This window comes from Plectropomus leopardus, chromosome 18, assembly GCF_026936395.1.
Source record: "Plectropomus leopardus strain MGB_pleo_1.0 chromosome 18, ASM2693639v1, whole genome shotgun sequence".
Classification (NCBI taxonomy): Eukaryota; Metazoa; Chordata; class Actinopteri; order Perciformes; family Serranidae; genus Plectropomus; species Plectropomus leopardus.
This window is the reverse complement of record NC_142193.1, coordinates 6,836,303-6,860,249: the sequence shown is the minus strand read 5'-3', so window position 1 is coordinate 6,860,249 and position 23,947 is coordinate 6,836,303. Positions and strand designations below refer to the sequence as shown.

General features: G+C 41.9%; 1 protein-coding gene across 6 annotated transcripts in view; it reads left to right on the top strand.

Moving 5' to 3' along the window:
• The window catches only part of LOC121956111 (RNA binding protein fox-1 homolog 3-like), a 575,995-nt gene extending 555,015 nt beyond the window's left edge, over positions 1-20,980 (top strand). For all 6 annotated transcript variants that reach the window (XM_042504225.2, XM_088069452.1, XM_042504223.2 and 3 more), the window contains 5 exons: positions 3,869-4,001; positions 5,766-5,805; positions 8,151-8,209; positions 10,847-10,925; positions 13,114-20,980. In XM_042504225.2, the coding sequence (XP_042360159.1) occupies positions 3,869-4,001; positions 5,766-5,805; positions 8,151-8,209; positions 10,847-10,925; positions 13,114-13,158 (356 nt within the window). In that variant the 3' untranslated portion in view covers positions 13,159-20,980. The remainder of the gene's footprint in view (positions 1-3,868; positions 4,002-5,765; positions 5,806-8,150; positions 8,210-10,846; positions 10,926-13,113) is intronic.
• Positions 20,981-23,947: the final 2,967 nt, after the last annotated feature.

Below are 23,947 nucleotides of genomic sequence, written 5' to 3'. Positions count from 1 at the left end.
ACTTCTGTTTATGCAGTTTATTATTATGTAAACAGTGAGTGGGCGTGTTGTTAAGTTGGTAGAAATGTGACTGTGCACAGGAACAGTTTGTAGTAGGGAAAGGGGAAAAAAATTGGTAGTGCATAATGTTGCAATATTTTTGTGTGGCAATATTTTATTGATACGGGGACACCAACTATTGTTGTTTTTTTTCTTAATATTATTCATGAATTGCTAACCCTTTGAAATCTGGATTGACAACAATTTTCTTGTGCTGGGCTCAGATGCCTTTCACAAATATTTAAATATTTGAACCCTTGGCAAGAAATGTGCCACACATTTCAAGAAAGTAGTAGATTTAGTATGTCCATTTCCATTCAACTAGATTTATAGTTATCATAATTAAATGTTGAGAAATAGGTTACACAATTATCGTTATATTTTAAGCACTTTCTTTCCAGGTCAATCCTGTGGCCTTTTTTTTTAACTTTGCTTTTTTTGGCTAATTTTTAGGTCTTTATTTTTTTGTACATTTTTTTTAAACTAATTTTGTGCTATGTGGGGATTCATTTCCTTTTTAGTTACTCATTTCCTTCTTTCCATGTTTTTGAAAGAAATTGAGCTAATTTGTTCAGGTTTCAAAGGGTTAATATTGCAAATGCAAATTAAAATTTTTGCAGCTCACTAGATATATTCTATTTATTTTATTAGACAAAAAAGATATATATAATACAATAATAATAATACATTTTATTTATAAAGCGCTTTCCACAAACTCAAAGACACTGTACAATAGAACGTTTCAAACGACAACAACAAAAACAAAAAAAAGAAAGAAAACATGCTATGTTACCGCGATACTGTAAATTGCAACATTGTTGTATGGTGATTTAAGTATGACAATAACATTGTATCTTGGGGCCTCCGGTGATTCTCATCCCTAGTGTGTAGGATTCTGTATATGCACATGGAGTTTTAATTAAATATGCATACTTGCATGTGGGTATCTATATATATATATATAAAAAGAACCTTTTTATCTATGTGCACAAGTATTCATGCTCATTGATATGGATCCATGTATTCATATAAATTGGCAATAATTTTGTTTTTTCCATATTTCTTTTACAAAATAACAAAACATTGGCAAAAATATTATTACATCAAAACATGTTCATTTATAATTAAATATATAAGAAAACATTCAGAAAAGGAGCTGCATGCAGTACATTTTGCACTGTTTAGCTCATTTTACAATAATTGGCAAACGTTTCTGGATTATTCCTCCTGTTGGATGTTTTCAGCACCATGGACAGCTGCCATTTAGAAATCCCTTCATATGGCCAGTCCCCTCAGGCTAACAGAGGGAGACTCTCCTCTGCAGCTAATTCCAAGGGAGGCAGGAGACGAGTAGCTTTTCATTCACCGGTTCACATTTTCTGCTACTAAGGTGGAGTTTTCTCGAGGACTTGTGAAAAGCTAGCAGCTGTATAAATGACAGAAAAGAAAGGCTAATTGCCATCTTAATATATGTAGACAGATCCTTTCATTGTTGGAGTGTACGTTAGGGGGATAATTAAGCTCCAGACTCTTGATTAGATTAAGCTGTTTTTGGTCCCCAGTGCGTGGATTAAGTGCTCATTGCCCGATGTATTTGAGCAGGAAGTATTAGAGAGATCAACCTTGTGGAAAATCAGATCTTTCTTTATGGGAGCCGGTTATGACCCCATCATTGGCACAGAGCTGGATTACCTCAGGTCCAACTGGCTCTGCAGGTATTGAGCTTCTCTCAAGTTGACACATATGACATATGAGGTGCAGCGTGACCCCGCCGCCCTCCAACGCATAACTCATATTTTCTCCAGCCCCCCTCCCGGAAAAGGTGTTTGACTTTGGTGGCTAGACCAGGTTTGTGCTCTCATACGCCGTAGCTGTTGTTGCTTTTCACGGGCTTACCAAGGTGTGACAGTGCCTTTGATTTATGGGTTATTATTGAAGCAGTGTAGCCTATCGCCAACTCATTATAAGTTTACATTCACATACATCACTGCATGCATATTGCATACAAATTTCCAAAAAAGAAAGAAAGAGGCAATTGGACTTTCTGGGGCCCAGAAATAGTAGCAATTTGTTAAGAAGAGGGGGGGAAGAAACACACCTCGGAAAACTATCAAAGAGGATTGTTTTTGCCCTTTAGCAACTACACTCAGATGTCCACTGCTCCAAAAAAAGAGACTAATTTAAATGTCAAGGTCAGCATTATAAATCACTTGGGGGAAAGGGGGCACCCTGCGAGTCCAGGCAGTCTATTGGTACGTTGGCAGCAAACAAAGCACCATGCACCTTGGTGGGTGTGTGGAGGAAGGCAGGGGTTGGGGGGGGGGCTACATGGGCGTTACCTGGCCAAATGAGACGCAGAGTTTGAATATGTGTGCGAACCCACTAATGGAGCGTGATGTTAATGGCAGAAGACATTAAACCTGGCTCTCTGTGTTTTTAAAAGCACCACTAATCTGTCTCCCTGTCAGCTTTATTGAGGCAGTGGGGCTAGGGTGTGCATCGTTCATTAGGGTGTTCACTGGCCTCGTCTACCTGCAGGGTTAACGCCGCGCGTGGCACAGTAACGCCGGGGCCGTCGCTCCCCAGGCAAAAAACCTATATGCCACCGATTATATACGAGCTACCATGGATCTTCATTGCGGTCTAGTTTATCTGCCATTGCGAGGGACTGCCTGGTGCCGGCGGGTTCATCTAAAACACATTGGATACATGTTATTAACCTGTGTTAGTCACCCCCCAACAAGACCAGACAGGAGCTTCACAGCTCCCCAGTCACACAGTGATCTCTGATTGGAGAAAGTGAAGTGGTCTGTGATGAATTCGGCCAAAACATGTCATGGAAATGAATAAAGAATAATAAGGTGAGGGGAGGGTGATGAGGGGGCGTTGCTGGGGATGGGGATGGGGATGACTGTGTTGTGATGAACTAGGCATTGGGGGAGGGTGAAGAACAGTGTGATAGGGGTGTGAAGGAATTTCGATTGCTAGAGGAGAGGAAGTCAACTTAATCATGTCTAGAGATCGGTGTGTTTGTATGCACCTCCACAGCTTGTAATCAGACAGCCACTGGACTGATTGAAGGTTAAGTAGGGAGCTGAGGATCACGTCGCTGTCCTCTAATCTGTGACCGGGGACGTTTTGCCGCACCATCACGCTAACCCCTTGCTACCCACCCTGAAGCCTTTTACCACAACCCTCCCTTTCTCTTTCACCGGTTTAGCCGTCAGCAGAGGACATATGTAAGGTGTGATTGGTCAAAGATGGTCACAGATGGGTTAGTAGATAGGGGTCATGCTGCGGTTTGGGCCTTGGCTGTCCAGCCCATCTGCTCCATTTCCCCTTGGGGGAAGTTCTGAACATCTAGTCAGGTTGCTCAACAATGTTCACCTCCCTTTTGACTGTAGCCCACACCTAGAAACGCCCTCTACCTCTCCCCCGTCCACCCTCCTGCTGTTCTCCTCGCTGCTAGCCCATTGTGTCTAAACTATGCAAAAGCTGTGGTGCGAAACTAGTGGTATTGCATCCATTACCTGCCTATGCTTCAAGGCTGCCCCTCGCCAGGCATCAGGAAAGGATGCGTACAGCAAATGTGGATCCTTGCTGAGTACGGCACAAAGCAGCGAGCTGGGAAAGGGGAGAGTGCTCGATGAGGCGCACCTAGAAAAGATTAAATCTATTGTTTCCTTGTCTTCCCCATAATGCATTCTGTCATAGGGAAAGCAGTGCCACACGTCTCTCTCTAATGTATTCTGTCATAAGGTAAGCAATGCCAAGTCGAGGATGTTCTCTGAAAGTCATTTTCTCTTCTCTTGTGTGTTTTCTTCCATAGTAACAGGGTTTCCCTACCCTGCCACAGGCGCTACGGTGGCCTATAGGGGTGCCCACTTGCGAGGTCGGGGGCGGGCTGTGTACAACACGTTCCGCACAGCTCCACCGCCACCACCAATCCCAGCTTACGGAGCGTGAGTATCGAATTTAACTTAAATCTAGAAAACAACAGTGAGCACTTCAGACAGTGGCTGACTTTTAGTCATGTCCATGACTACAAGTGTGAGTGTGTGTGAATGTGCATGCAAGACTCTCATGCTCCAGTTATTTGTTCGCATGCACATGCTGGAGTTATATTTGTCTGGTATTGTCAAAGAAGTGATATCTATGTGATCATCAGGGTTCCCATGGTCATTGAAAACCTGGGAAAGTCACAGAATTACCCAGGTCCAGGCTTGGAAAAATCATGAAATCAGCAAAAATCATTGGAAGTGCTGGTAAAAAATAATAATAAGTGCTGGTAACAAAGTATGTCCCCAAATGAATAAGAATTTTGTTGTGTGTAATGAATTGTTACAATAATTTTCTGTGGATGACCTTCCACATAATGTAATGTATTTTGTGTAGCTTTCAGTGCTGATATGCAATTTTGACCAGTGTTTTGTTTACAAACACATATGTTTCTTCATTTTCTCCCCCACGTGCATTTCTCCTTTCAGGCTTGCCAGCTAGCTAAAAGTATGTGTGAATTCAGTTTGAAGCTGAGATGTTCGAAAAATGCAAGGGAAGTGGGTCAAGAAAAAAAAAAAGATGGGTCCTTGAAAAGTCATGGAAAAGATTTTAAATTTTGTCCATGAAAATGTGTGGGAACCCGGGATTATGTATCAAGAATAGGTACTTTATGCTCTATACAGGACGTGTCATAAAACTGTTTTGTCCTTATTAGGACTGTCAGCATTAACGCATTATCACAATGCTATTAAGGTCTGTACATAACGTGTTGCAAATATATGGAATTGAAAACATGTGACTAAATAATGCGATTAATCGCAATTAACTTTTAAAATTAAAAATAATAGTTTGACAGCCGTAGTCCTTACATAAGAATAGATGACATAATGTCATTAAATATAGAGTCTGAACTAATGGTATTTACAGTTTGTTTGAGTAAAAATACTGGCCATTAGTTGTTGTCCTTTTATTTTGTTCTTCTCGCTAGAGGGGTCTTTGTTTGGGAATAAAATCATTGTTGCTATCTAGGTATGTACATGCCCTAACTCTGCCCATCCTTATATTTGTCAGTTGTCTATTGACAAAGGAGAGACTAACAAAGCCACAGGGAGAGCTGTAGAGAGCTGAGATAGCGTATTACTGGGCAGATCTCACTGGACTGTGACCAGGGTCTATGCTGATCTCCTGGCTTTGTGCAGCCCTGCCTCACACTCGTCTCTTATCAGCAGTGGTCTGTGTGGCCGTGGGAGAGGTCTGACGGAGGCCGGCCGAGGGCCCAGTATAGCTGTCTATCTGTGATTAGATCAGGATCCGTCTTACTGCAGAGAGACTCGCTTGCCGAAGCCCGGACTGGAAATCCCACGTCCCCTTTCCCCTCCCTCCCACTCCAGGGCCCTTTGCTACTGATGGCAGCTGTTTGATTTATACAGCGTAGTCATGTGATGGAGCTCCTTCGCTGCCTTCTTTTGTCCTCCCCTCCTCTCCCCCGCCACTAGCAGCCCTCCTGACAACACTGCAGCAACTGGAAAGACAAACAATTTTACCAGAGCAGAAAATTGGACGCGGATGTGAAACGGTTGCACTTTTCGCTTTAATGTGTCATTCATTATTTGTGGTACAGTACACGTAAGCTGCTGAGAGCTGACCCCGCAGACCCCTCAAATGGTCGAAGCAGTAGCACGTTCACCAAATCAACTAACGCTGCTTTCTATTCTCTAATTTCGCAGGGTGGTGTACCAAGATGGCTTCTATGGTGCAGAGATCTATGTAAGTACAGTTGGCTTTTCTTCTTGCCTGCTTAGATGAAACAGAAGCAAAGCAGACAAAAAGCCCAGCCCTGGAGACAAAAACGTGATCTCCTCAGCCCCCAGCGTTCTCCCGGCCTCGCTGCCAAGCCGGCGTCGATTAGGCCTGTGTCTGCTGTGCCAAGAAACCCAACAACAAAATTTAAAACCCCCACAGCTCCTCCCTCCTCTCTCTCCTCTCTCTTCATATGATCTCAGACTTTGGCAAAGAGGCAGACCCGGGCTCAGTGTCCCGTGTCAAGTTAGGTCATTTCTTACTTTAGATTTGTCTGGGTTTTTGAGGTGGCTTGTCTTCTGCAGCCCTCCTTCCCCCCTTCAGCGCTACCTCTTTCCTCCACTCTCCTGTTTTGTGTTTGTGTACACTCAGAGGGTTTGGCTGGGATATCCCTGCCTGCCCCAGGGGGTCTACGCAGGCCTGAGTGGAGCTGGTTCCTCCCAGCCATCACCATGTGGGAGATAAGACGAGCGGCAGCAGATAAAGGGATTAGCCGTCCCTCTGGAACTGTCCGTGCAGGCAGGGTCATATCAGGGGTTGGCCCTGCTGCACGTCGCCCTTGACAGAGAAAAGCATGGACGCTGTGGAGATAATGCTGAAATTACCACGCTGCCCCACTTTGACATTAGTCCAAACGTTTGCGGGGGGATGTAATTTGTCCCTTTGATTCTGCTGCTGCTTTTTTTTTTTCTCTCTCTGCCGCCGTCTGCTGAGATAGCGAGATGACAGTGGGCGCAGCAGCAATGACAGTTGCCTCTCACTTTCACCCTGACGACTAGTGTCTGGGAGCCAAACGCTGAACCCCGGTGATATATGACTTACACACCGGCCCACATGATAGGACTGTATTTCACTGGTTTTTATTGTAGCGACATCCACCGCCATAGACGAGACCCGGGCTGTGCTCTGAGTGATATTGTTTGTCTCTCACACTCGTTCAGCCACCTCCAGCTAAGTCCTGCACCCCAGTGTCCCCTGACCAAGGCCTGGCCAGGTTGGTCCATCACTCAACCCGTCACGCTAGCCCCTGGTGCTTTAGTGCCATTAGTTTTGGCACTGGCCACTGCACTGCTTCAGACTGGCTGAGTGTGCGTGAAGGTCTCGAGTGACCAAGAGGAAGCCGTCCCTTAGCCCTCAGTGTCCTCCACAATCATTCAGTGGACAGTGGCTCGCTGTCAAAACCAGCCGGCAGATGTATCGAAGCTCCCTTTTGGAAATAGATTACCTGCCAGTACATTAAGGGGGAAACTAGATGCATACGTACGTCGCCTGTGCTTATACATATGCATGCACGCACCGCCATGTAGGAGGACACACATCCACGACTGCACAAATGCACACTCCGCACGACAAAATAACAAATGTGCTGCACTGTTGTGTGCAGGATTTGACAATGTGGGAGAGTGATTTATTGGCCGGTGTTTGTTCAGGCTGTTGCTGTAATCAGCGCAGTCCCAAGGCATGGCTGTCCCACAGGAAGTCATCTGCCTCGAGTGTTGTAACTTCCTGCCTCCATAGAGAAACCTTAAGGGAAATCGGGAGGAGTGAGATCCAATCGCTATGGCCCCTGACCTGATTTCACACGCAGCCGCGACCATCACAGCGCTGCCTCTCTGCACCACTCTCCATCGGATGTCTTCCCCCTTGAGTTTAAAAATGAATGAAAACATGCATTATTAAAAGCCACCTATCCACGGTATGGACGCAGATGGGCACACACTCCACTGGCACTAATAGAAAAACAGTGGGAGAACGGCTTCATTTTTCAAAGAGAGTAATAGCAGCACTCCACAATGAGGTCTTTAATTCCTTCCCCACTCTGGCAAATGAATACAGCGGTCCTGACTCCCCAACGGTCCGACCGTCTTCTGCCTTCGTACTTCATTTGTGAGCCAGGGGGGTCGTGTAAAGGAAAAAGGGTTTCTTCAATAATGTAGCAGCAGAGTCTCCTCAATCTAAAAATGGGCTGAATTTGGGGAGTTGGCTCACGTGGGCCTCTGTTATGCTGTTGCTGCGAATGGTGTGACAGTGACTCCCCCCCCCAAATATGCTCGCAACATCATTCACTCCCCCCTGTTGCCACCACTTGCCTAATACACCATATATCAAACAGCACCCTCTGGTGTCTGGAAGGGACCCTGCAGCTGGGGAATGTGGGCAGATGATCCAAACACTGTGCAGTGACATTTAACTATTAAGGCAATTTAAAGCTCTATGTCTGCATTGTTGTTTCCGTTGCGTCTCTGAGATCTATAACCTTTCTCCACGCAGGTTGAGCTTAATCATTGATTAACACTGTGGTATTTTTACAGGGTGGCTATGCAGCATACAGATTTGCCCAACCCACCACCACCGCTGCTTACAGTGACAGGTGAGAAGCCCTCTCATCTACTCTCTTTTGCATCATTATGTTGCACAAAATCTAGCGATTGTTTATGTATGATCTATGCTTTAACCGTCCCAGATGTAAAATTATATAAGATCAGAAATCAATATATGTATATATGTGACTACAGAGGTCTTAAAGGCAAAGTCCATTTAATTGGATTGATTTATGTTTAATTGATCTTTTTATTGTGTTTCTTGCACATGTTCAAGAAAACACAGATTATAGAGTAGGAATTTTTCCCCGATCAGCAGTAGGCAGAAGAAACAGAATGTAATGCTAAATAAATAAAAGACACGCTGAGTTTCGAGAAAAATCACAGACACGTCTGCACTGTGTTCAACAAGCTATCTTTGTTAATCTGAACTTCGATTTCAAGCAACAAGTTGATCCTGCAGGCTGTCAAATAGAGGAAATTACTGACTGGAGTAGAAATAGATGAGGAAGATTGAAGGAAACAGAGTACATTGCCAAACACACTTCATCATAAATAAGTGTCGGAATGCAGTAAACATCACAAAATGAACAAAGTAGCAAATGGTGGATTTTTTTGGTTTAAGCAACAGAAGTGTTTCCCAAACAAAAAGCAACACATCTGTGAGCCAATCACAGGCAGAAGATGTAAGTGATGAATGAGAGGCTGCTGCAACAGCATTGTATAATATTCTATGTAGGTTATTAAAGGTTTCTTGTTTTTTTTTCCTCCCCAGTTATCTTATCTATTAGGCAGACCGCCATATTCTTTTTAGCTCGGAGCTAAAGAACACAAAAAAAGAGACTAACCTTGTTGGACTGGATGAGAAAAGCAGTGATATATGTCGTGACTCTCTGCTTGTGATGGGAGAGTGGGTATATCACTGCGGTATTTATGAATGGCCTCAGGTCTGTGGAAGGGAGGCAGGGAGACAGAGCGAGGGAGAGATGGACCGGCAGGAACTCTATCACTTCTGAGTGATGTCACTCTGGTTCAGGTGTGCTCCGTTTGAGGAGGCGTCGCTGATTCATTTCGGCCCCTGAAAGCCGTTGTCAGCCGGGATGTGGGCTGGTTTGGGAATCTAATCTGGGAAGGATTGAGCATGTCACTTGTGATAACGTACACCCTGCCTGAGCGCCTGAAGATCATATCGATAATGTAAGATTTATCAGGCCTCGCCGCGGCTCGAATTATGAGCAGCCGTGCTCGGCGAGAGCAGAAATTGGACAGCGGCTTTTTTTTTTTATCTTTTTTTTTTCCCTCTCAGAGTGATTTAATTCCTGTTTCTCTTGCCTATACTTTTCCCTGAGATTTAATGTAATTCGCCCCCAAGTTGTTTGTTTTGCTTTGTCTGTTTGTTTCCTTTTGAATAAGCGGTCATGCCCATTGGATCAATAGGGGTTTGTTGGTATTGTTTCAGCAATACCTTATCAGACTTAACTGTGGAGCAGTCAGCCAATCATAAAAAGAGGTCAGCAGGATTGTGGAAAGGCGTGTGAAACCCCTGCAAAATATGAAACATTTATTATCTGAAAAGCCTACAGTGCTCACAGACTGCATTACCAAAGCCCTTTAAGTAACTAAACAGAGTTCATCCCAGCGAGTGTGATGTATCAAAGAGGCCTTGTGAGGAGCCAGTCACATTGTAGAGTCGCTGCTGGCTTCCAATCAGCTCTGTCGAGGCTGGGTGACATTGTACAGGGTGGTTTGACCTGCCGGTCGTCAGCAGTGCCACTCTGGTGAGAGTCATTTTGTAGATATATTAGCCTTAGAGGGCCTGTGGGGTTCGGTGCTCACTGAAGATAAGAGGACCATGGAGACTTCCCCTGACCATCTCATGGCACTGGGCTCCTCCCCAAGGAGCCTCGACAGCCTTTCAGATTTCACGTCCTGCTCGCTGACCTTGGGTGCTGCTGGACTTAAACGGGCCGAGCCATATTTAGATCTTATATAACTAAATGTAGCTCATGCAAAAGGCATGAACACTGTATGTCTTGTTGTCTCCTTTAGGAGAATTTCTCCCTCTCTCCACTTTTTTTTTTTTTTTTTATTCCTGGTTGATTTGGTGCCCTCAGTCCTTGGCTGGGTGTGCCTTATCTGCTCCGTGCAGACCCTCATTTGCAAGCGAGCATTGAAGAAAAAAAAAGAGAAAGTAAATAGAGGAATATGTGAAGTCGAATAAATAAATAAATGAGGCAGACACATCTTGTCCTGTCTCAGAAGGAAATTGGAAGGATTAGTTCCAAACCAGCAACAATGAAAAGACAGGGGCGTGCGCCCAGTGTGCAGCCTGGGTAAACAAGAACAGGGTGAGAGACCAAGCCCTCCAGCACCAACTGTTTCCCTCTGCATCTTTCTCTCTCTCTCTCTCTCTCTCTCTCCCTCTCTGCTCATTACCTATTCCTTGCGCCTAATCAAGATGACAATGAAAAGACAAGTATAATTCACCAACCTTTGAACTCCCCTTTTTGAACCACCTTGTATAATGCAGGAAGCCCAGGAGGCCGAGGAGGGAAATAATTGATTGTGTTAGAGACTTGAAAGAGTTGACTTGAGGGGTTGAGCATTAAACAAGCATGCATAAATGTTCTGCTCTCCTCGTCAATGATAGATCAATGACCGTGTTCTCTGTGCCTCCTGTTGTGCAGCTATGGCAGAGTCTATGCAACAGCAGACCCCTACCACCACACGATTGGCCCTGCCGCCACATACAGTGTGGGGACTATGGTAAGTCTTTGAGACCGCCGCCTGTTTCTGTCTGCACCCTGTCTGAAAGATCACAACACGAGCTAGCACACACACGCACACACACACACCACATACTTCAAAATAAAGACCAGAGACTGCAGCAGTCACTGGTTTTTATTTATGTATTTATTCATCAATTGATTTAGTTTTTGTCATGCTATCTGGCACACCCTAGTGGAGCTGAGCAGTAAAACCCCGGCATGTGGAAACTGGCTCAGACATTTAGTGCAACAAACTTATGTTATGCCACCTCATGCAATATTAATTTGACACAAGTTCCTCCTGATATGAGAATGAGTGATTACTGCAAACTTTTCATCTTAACATACATTCTCAAGCTTTCTGTTCGTTCTACATCACTCAGCTCACTTAAGAGTTGGATCACCTTTGTTTTTGTTTTTGTTTTTTTTTTCTTCCATTCAGACAAACCAAACTTTGAAGGGATGAAGTTGAATTGTTAATGTCTGTTTTTAGCTAGCTTTTGCAGCCACTGTAACATCAAAGATGAAAAGTCATGTTAAATAAAAAAGCATCTTTTTCAGAGAGAGTTTCTCTTTGCTTTTGTTTTACGATGACGAGGGGATGGGACCGGGCTCACAGACCAAACCTAGAGATTAAGGACCATCAAACGCATGCAGCAGTGTGCCGTGGGACATAAAAAGAGAGAGAGCGAGACGGAGGGAGGGAGCTGTCTCGCCCTCCCCTCCTGCCCACAAGCTTGATCGGAGGCGTGCTCTCAGCTTGAGAAATGGCTCAAATTTACCATTCCGGCATGCATGCGATTTTTCAACAACATAAAAAAAAAGGCGTACAGTTCCCCGGTGCAGCTGCTAGCTAAAAGCTTTCATTAATTAAGACATTTCTTTTTCCTCTTCATTTACTTAATTAAAAAATGTGCTTGAATGTTTTTTATTCTTTCTCCTTTTTCCTCCAAATTTCCTTCCATTTCTGTGACACTTTGATCCTCCGCTCAGTGAAAGTAAAAGACTGGATTTGGCCCCTAAAAATATCAGAGCTAATGTTGTGTGTGTTGGGAGCTCAGGGGAGCTAACACAGACTCGAGAGGGTGTGTGTGTGTATGTGTGTGTGTGTGTGTGTGTGTGTGTGTGTGTGTGTGTGTGTGTGTGTGTGTGTGTGTTTTGGTGTGGTGTTGAACAAATGGCAGGGCTACTGGGAGCAGGGCTGCGCTGAGGCCAACATCGAATAAACTCATAGGCTGAAGAGAAAAGACCAGTTTGGTTCCTAATTCTTTAATCATATTTGATTAATGGTTCTGCAGCAGAGAGGAGTCATTTTTGCATTTTAAAGCTATACAATAATTAGTTCCTCTGAGGTTGAGGTTGGAAAATTGTCTTTACTCATTTCCAGCGTACAGAAGCATCTTGCATGGATGAAAGTTTCACACAAGCAAGAGGGCTCCCCGAAATTAGGCAAAATTAGCCTTTGAAGACATTCAGTAGCCTTTGGAGTTTGTCTGAATTCCTAATTGCAGCAGAGCCACTGAAAGATGAGAGGAGCGTGTGTGTGTGTGTGTGCGCGCGAGTGTGTGGGTGCATGTGCAGGTGTGCATGCATAGGCCCACTTGCATGCTTTATGTGTGTGTCTGCCCTAGATATCTTGAGCATGGTGCTAAATCTAAGGGCTAATATCCTGTGGTGGTTTGGCCCTCCAGAAAGGTGCAGACACCTGCACTAGACTTGAAAAGGAGCTGTGATTAAACCTCTCTGAACTTATTCAGCTTTGCTTGAATCTCTGATATTGTTACGGCCTGAAAAGGAATGGTTTTGCTCCGATTAAAAAAAAGCAATTTAATTTATTTCTTAATGAAACTAATTAAAGAAAATAACTAAGCCCAAGCTTTTTTTGCAATAAAGTGCTCTATGCTACTATATTAACAATACTTTTTTTAAATCAACTGCCCCAATTGAGCTCTAAGTCCACCAATCCAGCTTAACTCCAGATGACCCTGTTCCTAACACACACACTGATTATTGGCTTAAATACATCAAACTGCCATGATCACTCCCATATGGAAACCGTTAGTCCGATATGAAACCCCATATAAAAAACTTGCATGGAAAAAGGAAGGAAATTTGTGGAAAAAGAGAAACAGACTAAAGCTGTCACCTGAATACTGATTGGTACTTTTTCATCTTTGATGTTGCAGGCTAGCCTATACAGAGGAGGGTACAGTCGCTTCACTCCCTACTAAAAGAAAGAAAAAAAGCGAGAAAAGACAGAGACATTACCCCAACAAACAAACAAAAACTATCTTAAAAAAAAAAGACAAACACAAAACAAGCAAACGCCCGGTCCTTGGTGGAGAGCTAAATCAAACTAAAAGCTTCCAGGTCCCCATGCTGAGCCCCTCCCCTGACACCCTCTCAAGCCGATATTTCTACAACAACCTATTTGATGTCATCATTGGTCTGCTCTTGTTTTGTATTCATTTTGTGCTTTTTCTTTTGGAAAGTTTTATGCACATGTGCATTATCTTGACTGCTGTATATGGGTGCTGTGTCACCATAACCAATGTGAGCCTACTGCAGCACGCATGATGCATGCTCAGAGGTGTGTGTATGCAGCCGCTGTCATCTGACTAAGAATATACTGGGGCATTTTTTTTAATGATATATACATGACAAACAGGAAACATACCAGGTCTGATCAGGTTGACAACGATCACTGATCCATTCCAATTAATTTTCTAACCTTCCTTTTAACACATGTAGAGCTCAGTCTACGTACTGACTAACATGCCTTGGTGATTCTTAGTTCAAAGACAGCACTGCTCTGATTGCTTTCTTTTTTTTTCTTTCAACGTTGGAGTGTCCTACTGTTGTGCACTTGCAGTGGAGCCCTACAAGCTGAACTATGTGGTATGACAGCATGCAAAGTAAAGGGTCATGGAGGTCAGATATCTGTCTTGGACTCACAATACTCATACGCCGCCAAGTCTCCTGCAAATTACTGGATGTTTATATGCAACTATTCTGCACAGGTGGACATGTAATGCTGACTGAGTACAACCAATGGGAGTAGAGTGTTAGGTGTTCCTAGTAGCAGCCCAGGTTTACAATTCTTCTCATGCTAGCAGTTGGCAATGGTATGTAAACTTCACAAGACCAATTTCAAGTGAACACACACCAAATTTACTATGTGCTCTTAGCTGCCTAAAATGACTACTCTTAAGGGTATTTGTCTTTCATACACCCTTCTTGATAAACATTTTTTTAGTACAGGATTTCTGAAAAAATGGTAAAAAAAAAAAAAAAAAAATTCCAGACTTAATAGAATTCCTCCAGAAATCACAGAATACATTATATATGTTTTTTCATTGGTTAAATAGCTTTCTAAATCATTTAACGCAACCTTATATATAAAAATGGCAGAGTGCCCTTTTCTAAGTTGCCATCAGTTGCTATAGTTGATTGGAATTTTGTCCAAAATTCTGACCTTACTTAAAAAATGCAGTATTTTTGTGTTAGTAGTTGTTTGTTAACCCAGCTCTGTGGTACATTTTGTAGCTATTTTGGAATGTTGTACTGGGATGCAACAAAAGGAGCAATAATGTAAAGCAGTCCTATGGAACATCACGACTAATAACCATCTCAGTACAAACTGTAGCTCGTAAATAGGATTTATTACAAGAGTGTCGTAGCACAGGTAGAGCTCCCCATGAGTTCTTTTTTTCCTCAGCAGCAGTTTGTGACTCTGGGGTTGGATAATTGATCCGTCAATCAGGCCTAATCTGGCCTAAAATTAAGTAAAATGCCTAAAAATTGCTGGTTTTAGTTTTTTATATATATTTTCTAAATATTATTGTTAGTGCAATCTCTTTGGTTTTGGATTGTTGACACATTTCACAGACACCCAGTTAGGGTGACCAATTAATCAATTTCTGTTTGTCTACAGAGTTTGTTTCCTTAAAATCTAATCGCGAAATAGTTGGATATGAATGCAATTTGCAGGAGACATGGTTGCATAATGTCACTAACATACCACAGCAAACGAACTGTACTCAAGGCTCACTCGTACACCAAACATTTTCCACATAAACTCACACTCACTAATGACACAGCACCGAGGTGGGCGAACCCGACAGAGGGCTGTTCTGCTACGAGTCACTGGTCTCTTTTTTAAGCATTGCACAAAATGTTTTACCTCAGGATAAGCTAACTGAAACTCACAAACTGGAATACAGTGCTATTCACTCCTCAGCAGGCAGGATAGTTTTATTTCTAACACAACCAGCAGGTTTGTCCTCTTTGCAACGCGGCTGTCTACAAGAGATGATTTTTGTTTAAGCAGAGGCCCCGAGAGAGGATGATAAAATAAGACTGTACTGTTCTTTATTAAAGCTACTGTATTATATATATATAGACATATACTGTATAACTAATTTTACACAGCATACACACACAAGTACAGTTAGATATTATATAAAAGCACCCAGGAGTTAGGAGATGTAATGTAAATGTGTGTAGAGTGCAGCAGTGCTCGCCTCTTAGTCGACATACAGTGGTTGCATTGGCTTCTATTACAATTTTGTGCTACGTGAGGTGGGTTGAAAAGAAAACTCTCTGTGTAGCTGTAAGCTGTCAAGATTTCAGTGCAGCTATGGAAATACAACTCAAAGCTAATGCCAATAGTATTTAATTTATATGTACTCACAAAAGTGTTTGTGGTCTCAAAAGAAAAGAAAATCTGTTTGTTGCACTTTATTTGTTTTCTGCTTTTTCAAAACTTTACGAGATGTAACATATTTATAAAAGTATCATATACAGCTAGTTATGTTTAGTCAAGATGTTAAAATGATATAGAGTAATGTTGTATATCAAAAAAAAAGAAAAAGAATATTAACCCATTATCTCATAAGTCAAAGAAAATCTTTATGTGGGTAAACAAACATCGTTCTTCCTTTTATATGCTAGTACGTACGCACCATTTGGGGTTTTTATATGAGTCAAGATGAACTTTGAATATTATTTTTACCATTTTCAAACGGGAGAACTGGTTTGTGCATTTACAAGAGTTTAACGTATAAACTCTGCACCAGAGTACATGTGTGGGTGTTTAGCTAGTGACCACTATTAGAAACCTAGACTGGACTGAAATAGATTTTTTTGTTTTTCTGATCTGAATGTGTATGCCTATGTGCTACATATATATGCATTAGAATGTGTGTGTGTGTGTGTGTGTGTGTGTGTGTGTGTGTGTGTGTGTGTGTGTGCACGCGCGCACGTGCGTGCGTGTGTGTTGGGAAGAGAATGAAGGAGGAGGTGAGTGCAGAATGCTAACACACCGTAGTTAGCTAACGGTTAACAGCTAACAGTTATACGTGGCTTTACTATTAGTCCCTGTAACAACATCACAAAAACCTCAGATATGTCAGTGGCAAGATTTTTAACTTTAAGTTGAGCCAAATTGTCATATAGATACAAAAAAATCCAAAAAAATGTCTACCTTATGTAAATTTATACCATGTGAGGAGGAGCAACACAACATTACCATAAACTAAAATCTCAAACATAATGTTAGAATGTATTACAGGACTGAACCGCAATTCATTTAACTGAGTAGTCAAGCAAGAGAATAGAATATCAGTTTCGTCATCAGGCATTCATCATACACTACACTAATTTGAATAACAAATTTTAATATGTAATTATGTATTTGAGCTCTTTAATTTATAATTTGTGCTTACAAATTAATAGCGCGTGATCTCAAATTAAGAATAACTATCGTAATTTAAAGAGATGTCACAGATCACTCGGTATTATTTAAAAGATCAAATCTGAAGAACAAAAACTAAAGCGCACCATTTTTTTAATATATTTCTAAGTTTGGTCACAAATTTGTAAAAATCCAATTCAGCACTTTTCCTTATCCAAGACACTCCATCTACAGTGTTTCCAATATTTTGGCAGTACATCCAACCAGCCTCAGAACCGCACCAGTCTATTACGATGATGAACCGCTGTCAGGTCAAGACCCTGGTGAGGACAATGAGCATGCAAATGAACTTCCAATCGACCATTTTTGACAGTTTGTGCGGATTTTTTTTGGTTGTTAAGACTAATTATTGCATCAGTTATTTACATCATTGCTGGTGCTGCTACATGTGGTCTGCGGTTGTGAGACGGTTGGATGTACGGCCAAATTAATGGAAACGACATTTGAGACAAATTATGGTAGTAAAATGCACATTCATTTCATGGCTAACATCTATGGCATTGTGTTGTTTGATCAAACAGCACATTTTTGAGTGGCCTTTCACTGTGACTGTCCAGCACATCTGTGTAGTAATGACACTGTTTATTCAGCATCTTGATATGCCACTCCTGTCAGGTGGATAGATTATCTTGGAAAAGGAGACGTGCACACCAATACAGCAACCAAAATTTGAGAGAAATATATCTATTGAGTATGTGAAAAAAGTCCAAGCCTTCAATTTAAACCTGTAAAAAATGGGAGCAAAAACAGGTGTTGTGTTAAAATTTTTGTTCAGCTTATATCAGTGTATCTCCAATCAAGCTCAGTTAATTAAAACCACAAAATACGAACTTATGTGCAAAAAAAATCAAAACAAACAAAAAATGCACCAAAACAAGATTATCCATCATGTTCTATTGGACATGTTCTTAAGTCCTTTAAAATTGTTGTAATTTGCTTTTAGTGATCACACTCTATATTAAAGCATAACATATGCAATGGCAACAAACTGAGCTGCTACTCACAGATTCTACAGAGTAACCAACAGTCCTCACTCCTAACAAGTTTATTCTTACAAAATAATAACAGACATCTGCAGATTGTTAGTGCCGGTCAACATTAATGGAAACAATAACAAAATAAGTAGAGAAATGTTTGTGGCTGCACACAGTACGTTGCCATGTCATGTTATTACAGGGACAGGTTTGAGTATTGTCATCTGGAATTGCTCCTATCAGTCTGCACGGGTTTGTCTACAGTTTACAGAAAAAGTTTAGCAATTAGCATTGTTTAACTGTCTCAGTGTCAGCTTATCAAGGCTTAAACGTGAAAGACAAAACATGTAAATAACTCTTGTAGTCAGTACTGTAGAGGTCTGAGCCGTTTAGTTCTGCTTACAGTTTGTCGAAAGTAATTTAAATGTAAATTTATTAAAAAAAACTAAAACTTTGATATTTTTTGGTTTAGTTTGTCTTTGTTGTATTCCATAACCAGCTTAATATGCAACCAGACCTCTATTTGATCCAAACATTTGTTTGTACTTATTAATAGTAGTATTGAAATATGTTTACATATCAGCAGAAAATATTCTTTATCCATAATTTATATTTAATACAAGTATTTACTAAGCCCTGATAAGCTGGCAGGTGCATTTATTAGTCCACCTAAAAGATTTGTACAAAAGAGAACCAAGCAAAAAAGTTACAGTACTTGTAAATACATTTAAATGTATATACACACACTATATCGCAATTCTCTGAGTAACTGTTTTATATGTATTCCTATATGAAGTGGGGTTATCTGTGTATTTTCAATTCAGCTCAACTTGTTCTTGAATTGTATGTAATTTCTATAATGAGAATATATTGTCTGAAAGGTGTAAAGTAACTTTCATTTGGGTTCATTTCATAGGTAAAAGTATACTATTATGACTTTTTCTTCATTCATGAATTATTTTTGTTGTCGATATGTGACATATAAGTAATCTCTGATTGTTTTGAGTGTCAGAATAAAGCAGTTATATGAACATTATGTCTGCCTTTACACATGGATGTTGTTGATGCTGTTGTAAGGGTTCTCCATCATATTTTTTGTTGTTTTGTTCTTTGGTTTTGTTTTTTGTTTGTTTGTTGTTGTTTTTTTTTCCTTTTTGTATGTAAGCACCTTATTTGTTAGTTAAAAGTGTTTTCTCACTTAGCCCTGGTGGTGTCTAGCCATACAGATGGATACAAAACTGTATTTCTATGGTGGCCAAGAGAGCTTAACACAATGTGACTTAAAGCGATGGTTCTTCCCAAAGTCAAAAGTATGTTCTCTTGCCTGTAGTGCTGTTTTTTAATATTGACTGTTTGTTGTGTGAATTGCCGAGTGTTGGTGCTCAAAGTGCCAAAATAATGCATTTGAAAAACTAAAAAGCAATGTCTCTTTCCAGAATTGACAGAACTGTTTCCGCCAACCATATCGTTGTGGAGAAGTATTTACAGTATCGTTAGCTCATTCAGCTCAGTTAGCTAACGTTACAGCGTAGCCTAAGAAGATGCATTAATGTTACAATGAATGAACAGTTTATGAGAACAGTCTCTAGAACACCCTAGATTTTTGGAAAAGATGGTATAAAGCTTGGCTTTAGACGATAACTGAGGGGTTCCAAGATTGCATTTCGGCTAGTAAATTTTGCTACAGATGTATTGGACTACAGATAGAAAGCACTTCCATTACCAAAAGTTTAACGTTTTAACTGTGAAGTTTAAAGTTGTTTGAAGTCTCAACCGCTATCATAGCTTCTTGTTAATTGAGGGTAACATTAGCAGAATGGATACATCACTTAGACCATTTGGTTGGAGTTTGAACAGAAATTGGCAAACATAAATATGACGTTGTTGATGTTGTAAGTGGAAACAAATACCAATTGTCTTATTATCAAGTAAAAGTTGCATGTTGAACTCTTTTTGCCACCACAATCTGACAAAAGACAAGAGTTTAGTATGTCAGTTTTTAAGAATTTGAGTGTTGCTAGCGCCAAAAACTCAATTTACCCTCATTGTATTGGGGTAGTAGTAGAACTCTCAGAGACACATCTAAAACTATCTGTATGGCTCGATGTTACACGATGCAAGTTGACAAATGCATCTTTTTGTAATCTGGGTGAACTGAGCCTTTAATGGGCTCCCGATTTAATGCCAAAAGAGACTTGTTTTAACAAACTATGACTGAAAGGAGCACCTGAACTAACCCTCCTCTGAATCCTTCACGTCTGTGGGTGATTAATATATTTGTCTCTGCAGCCCTTCCACTTCTAGGCTGCCTGTCAGTGAGGACTATATGTAGCTACGGCGCTATTGTGCTCCCTCCCCGCTGAGCTATAAGACTGTGTGTGGATATTTTTGTATGGCAGTCCCTGGCGAGCGCTCAGTAAATCCGAGGTATAGGCTAGATAGGAGATGTGGTGAGGCCAGTTCCTCCACAAGACAGATACTAGGAGAGACAGGGCAGACGCTGATTGAGCACGCCACTTGTTTGACTGTTTGTCTCTCTGGATCGGGGGGTGGTTAATGCACTACAAAGGCGTTTCTAAATTAAAGCTTCGTCTTCTTTCATTTCTTTATTTATTTCTTTGTCAGAGGCTCCACGGAGCTGCTGGAGATCACTCTGAATTAGCGAGCATCTGTCATGACGAGGGTCCTGGGACACTCGCCTCGCCTGCCCCCGACACCCACACACATCCCAACCCCCCTCCCTTCCCTGCTTCCATCTAGCCCCATTACACTGAGATTTTCACTTTGCACTGCCAAACTGCCGATCTCCACTTGTATGATTACAGAGCACTCTGATCTTTATTCTGGGGAGAGCAGCAATACTAGTTTTGGCAGGCGGAAGGCCTCTGCTCCCGCTACTTTCATGCCACATTACAAGAACGCGATGAAAAGTGAATGAAGCTGTTGTCTCTCTGCTCTCAAACTTTTTTTGCAGTCGAGTTTTAAACGTTGTTTCCTTTTCGGCTGTTCCGTCTCAGTCCGTGTCTTAACCTTACATTGTGAACATTTTCTCCTTGTACGTTACGTAGACAGAGAAATTTCGGGGCGGGAGAGCTTTACACAAACTCTGTGTTTACTCCGTACATTATCCCAGATGTTTACTTGTATTTTTTTTTTTCAAAGAACTATTTTCTAGCGTATTCTTTCCTTGACAAGCAAGAAACTTATTCGGAAAGGAATAAACTTGCTGCTCCGCATTGACTTTTAATAAGACCTCTCATTTTATATGCCTATCATAACATCCCATTCTGCATATTTACCAGTCTCCCCACTTGTCTCCCCTGTTTCCAGTAAATACAAAAGGAAGAGCTGTACTCAGTATTGATGGACATCACAGATGAAAACAACGAAGGGAGGAGAACTAGCTTTAAGAAAATAACACAAGAAGAAGAAGAAGACGAGAAGGAGTCCCTCTACTGAGGCTGGCGAGGGAAGACGGGAGGCGTACAAAGTGGCGCCGCGGCAGCGGTGTCAAACCAGCCACAAACTTGACAGACGGAGTGAGCCAGTTTCCACCAGGGACCACCTTTTTGCCGGTTAGAAAAAGACAGAGAGAGAATGAAAAGTGTCCCGTTATTATAAAACATTTTATTTTTCTATACTTTTGTGATTTACAATGGTAAAAAGTGTGTATAAAGCAGTATATATGTACAAATCTGTTTTTATGTTTTTTGGTAAGGGAGATGAACAGTTGGCCCTTGATGCTGATTCTGTGGTATGCAGGAAGGAGGAGGGAGGACCCCCCCCTCCTCTCTCTTTGGCACACTGCTCTGTCGCCGAGGTCGTGTAAACAAAAACATAAACAGAAAGGTGGCAGGGAGAGCTCGGCATCCAGGCAGAAGCACTTTCTACGCTGTACTTCCTGTGGGTGGAGTCAAAGGTCAGCCTCCTGGTCTCACTGCTCCGCCTTCTTCCTTCCAACCCCCCCACGACCTCCTTCCTCACTTCCTCCCTTCCTTTTCGGGCTGGTGATGTCGCTCCTTTCTCCTTGTTGCGGTGTCACCGGCCGGCAACGCCTACTGTTAACAGCGTCCCCCGTGGATACTGTCGTGATGTCACTTTCTTCTGGCAGCACCATTGGGCATCCCCGCCCTCCCCAATGGGCAGCGTCACTGGTTTACAACGTTGGGGAGTGGGGGGGTGAGCCACGGCGGGACGGTGAGACGGTATAAAGCCGAGCCTCCCCGGTCTGCCCCTCTCCACGCCCCAGCAGAGGTCAATGACTGAGGACTAGTTTGAGAAAAAAAAGCGCAGAAGTCACCGACTTTACTCACCTGCCAGACTCCGAGCCCCAAGCCTTTGTGTCACTCTGCACCGACGGACAAACTATCAGACCAACGATGATAAGGTGCATACAAACTACCAAGGATGCACGTTTCCACCTGACGAGAATAACTCATCAACGTCCATGTAACAAATTGAATTATAATCGAATAATCCCATTGTACTACATCAGCAGGTGCATAACCAAAACACAAGCCTGAGGCATATAGACTATGTCGCTAGATAAAACATTATAGAAATACAGTAGTGCCCATCCAACGGTAACAAGGAACGAGGGCTGAAATGTCAATTTTTTTCTTTTCTTTTTTTTGTCAATGTATTCTAAGAATATTTATTTGTGTGTTTTTTCGTTTTTTGCAGCACTGAAAACTTTTAAAGAGGAAAAAAAGTTTTAATTTGGTGGAAGCGAAAACCTTAATTCTTTATATCAGAAGAGTCACTGTAAACGTGTTTAAACAAGAATGTTGGTTCAGTTCTTTGAATGTACATTAATGTCTAGGGTGTCCAATAAGTATGTATTCTTTTTCTGTATATAAATATATATACATATCTATTATATGGGCTGTGGTGATGTCAGGGAGTAGAGGGGGTGGGCAGGAAAGCCTCTGGCCCCCGAACATAGATATCAGACCCCCTCCAACTAAATATGTCCCTGATATTTACTGTAACATGTGATCATGTGTTATATGATTGAAAGTGTGATGGTGATAGTGTGAACTGATCTCCCCCCGATTCCCCCCTTTTACCACACAAACACAGCAACACACACACTGTGCAGATACTCATAGACTGACAACACACAATGTTTGCCCCATCAAATGCAAAACATCACATCCTACTTTTTTACCCAACAGACACTTCAGGAAAAAGAATCACATCTGCAGTAATTTCAGCCCTTCATTGGAGCTGGGAAAGACTTGCTAATTAGCGCAAGGTGTTGTGGGTGTCAGTTAAAGGAGAAAAAAAAAAAAGTTTATGAATATTGATTTTTCTTTTCTTACTTGAACCAAAGTATGATTTGAACACACAGTCTCAGTGCTCTTTGATCAGGAGACAGCGAGACTCTGTGATGACAGTGGAGCCCGGATGTGTATTGACGTGACCCAGATTTCATTCGCTCATCACTGCTGAGGAAGAGCTCGCTCTTCTGCTAATGTACGGAGCCCCGCTGATCAAGCGCAGCTCGCAGCTTCCTGCAGCAGCCTCGGTTTCTGAACTGCTGTTCTCATGCTGACCCTGGTGGGCAGGCGGTTTTATTGCATATTGGAAATAACCTGCTGGCCCTGACAAGAAACTTTTTTTTTTCTTTTTCTTCTTCTTTTTTTTTTTATCAGAGGCAAGCAGGTTCGGGTGAAGCACAACTTTGAGAGTTCAGGGTACACTACTTAGTTGGTAGTGGTTTTCTGTGAATCGTTCCGAGAAGGTAACACTAGGTTAAGCTCCCGACTTCCTGTACAAAACTACAGTGTGTACTGTTAATATCCTGTACAGTAAATCTCACCTCACACTTCTTGATTAACTTCATCTTATTTCAGGTTAAAAAAAGAAACTTGTTCTGAATCAGGGCTCCTACCCACGCGACCTCTGTTCATCTGTAGACAGCTTCTCATATATTACAGAGTATCTATATCATGGCAACTAACTGTTGTGAAGTCTAATTGGGGTAAAGTCGGTCATTTGTTCTCCCATGCAGCGATCATATGCAGGCTTAGCATTTTTTATACCTGTAGATTTGTTTCTGAGAGTCACATGATTCATCTGGCCTACTTACAGCAAACTTGTGGTGGGTCAGAAACGACTCAGGAGCAGGTTGGAGTTTTACTTTGACAGGAACTTCCTGGGAGGCAAAAATCAGCTTAATGGTCGAGTTAAGTGACAGAGATGAAGAACCAAAGCTTTTATTTATTTATTTATTTATTTCTTGGCTTACTAGCATTATGGGTTGGTCACATGGTCCGATTTTGTCCA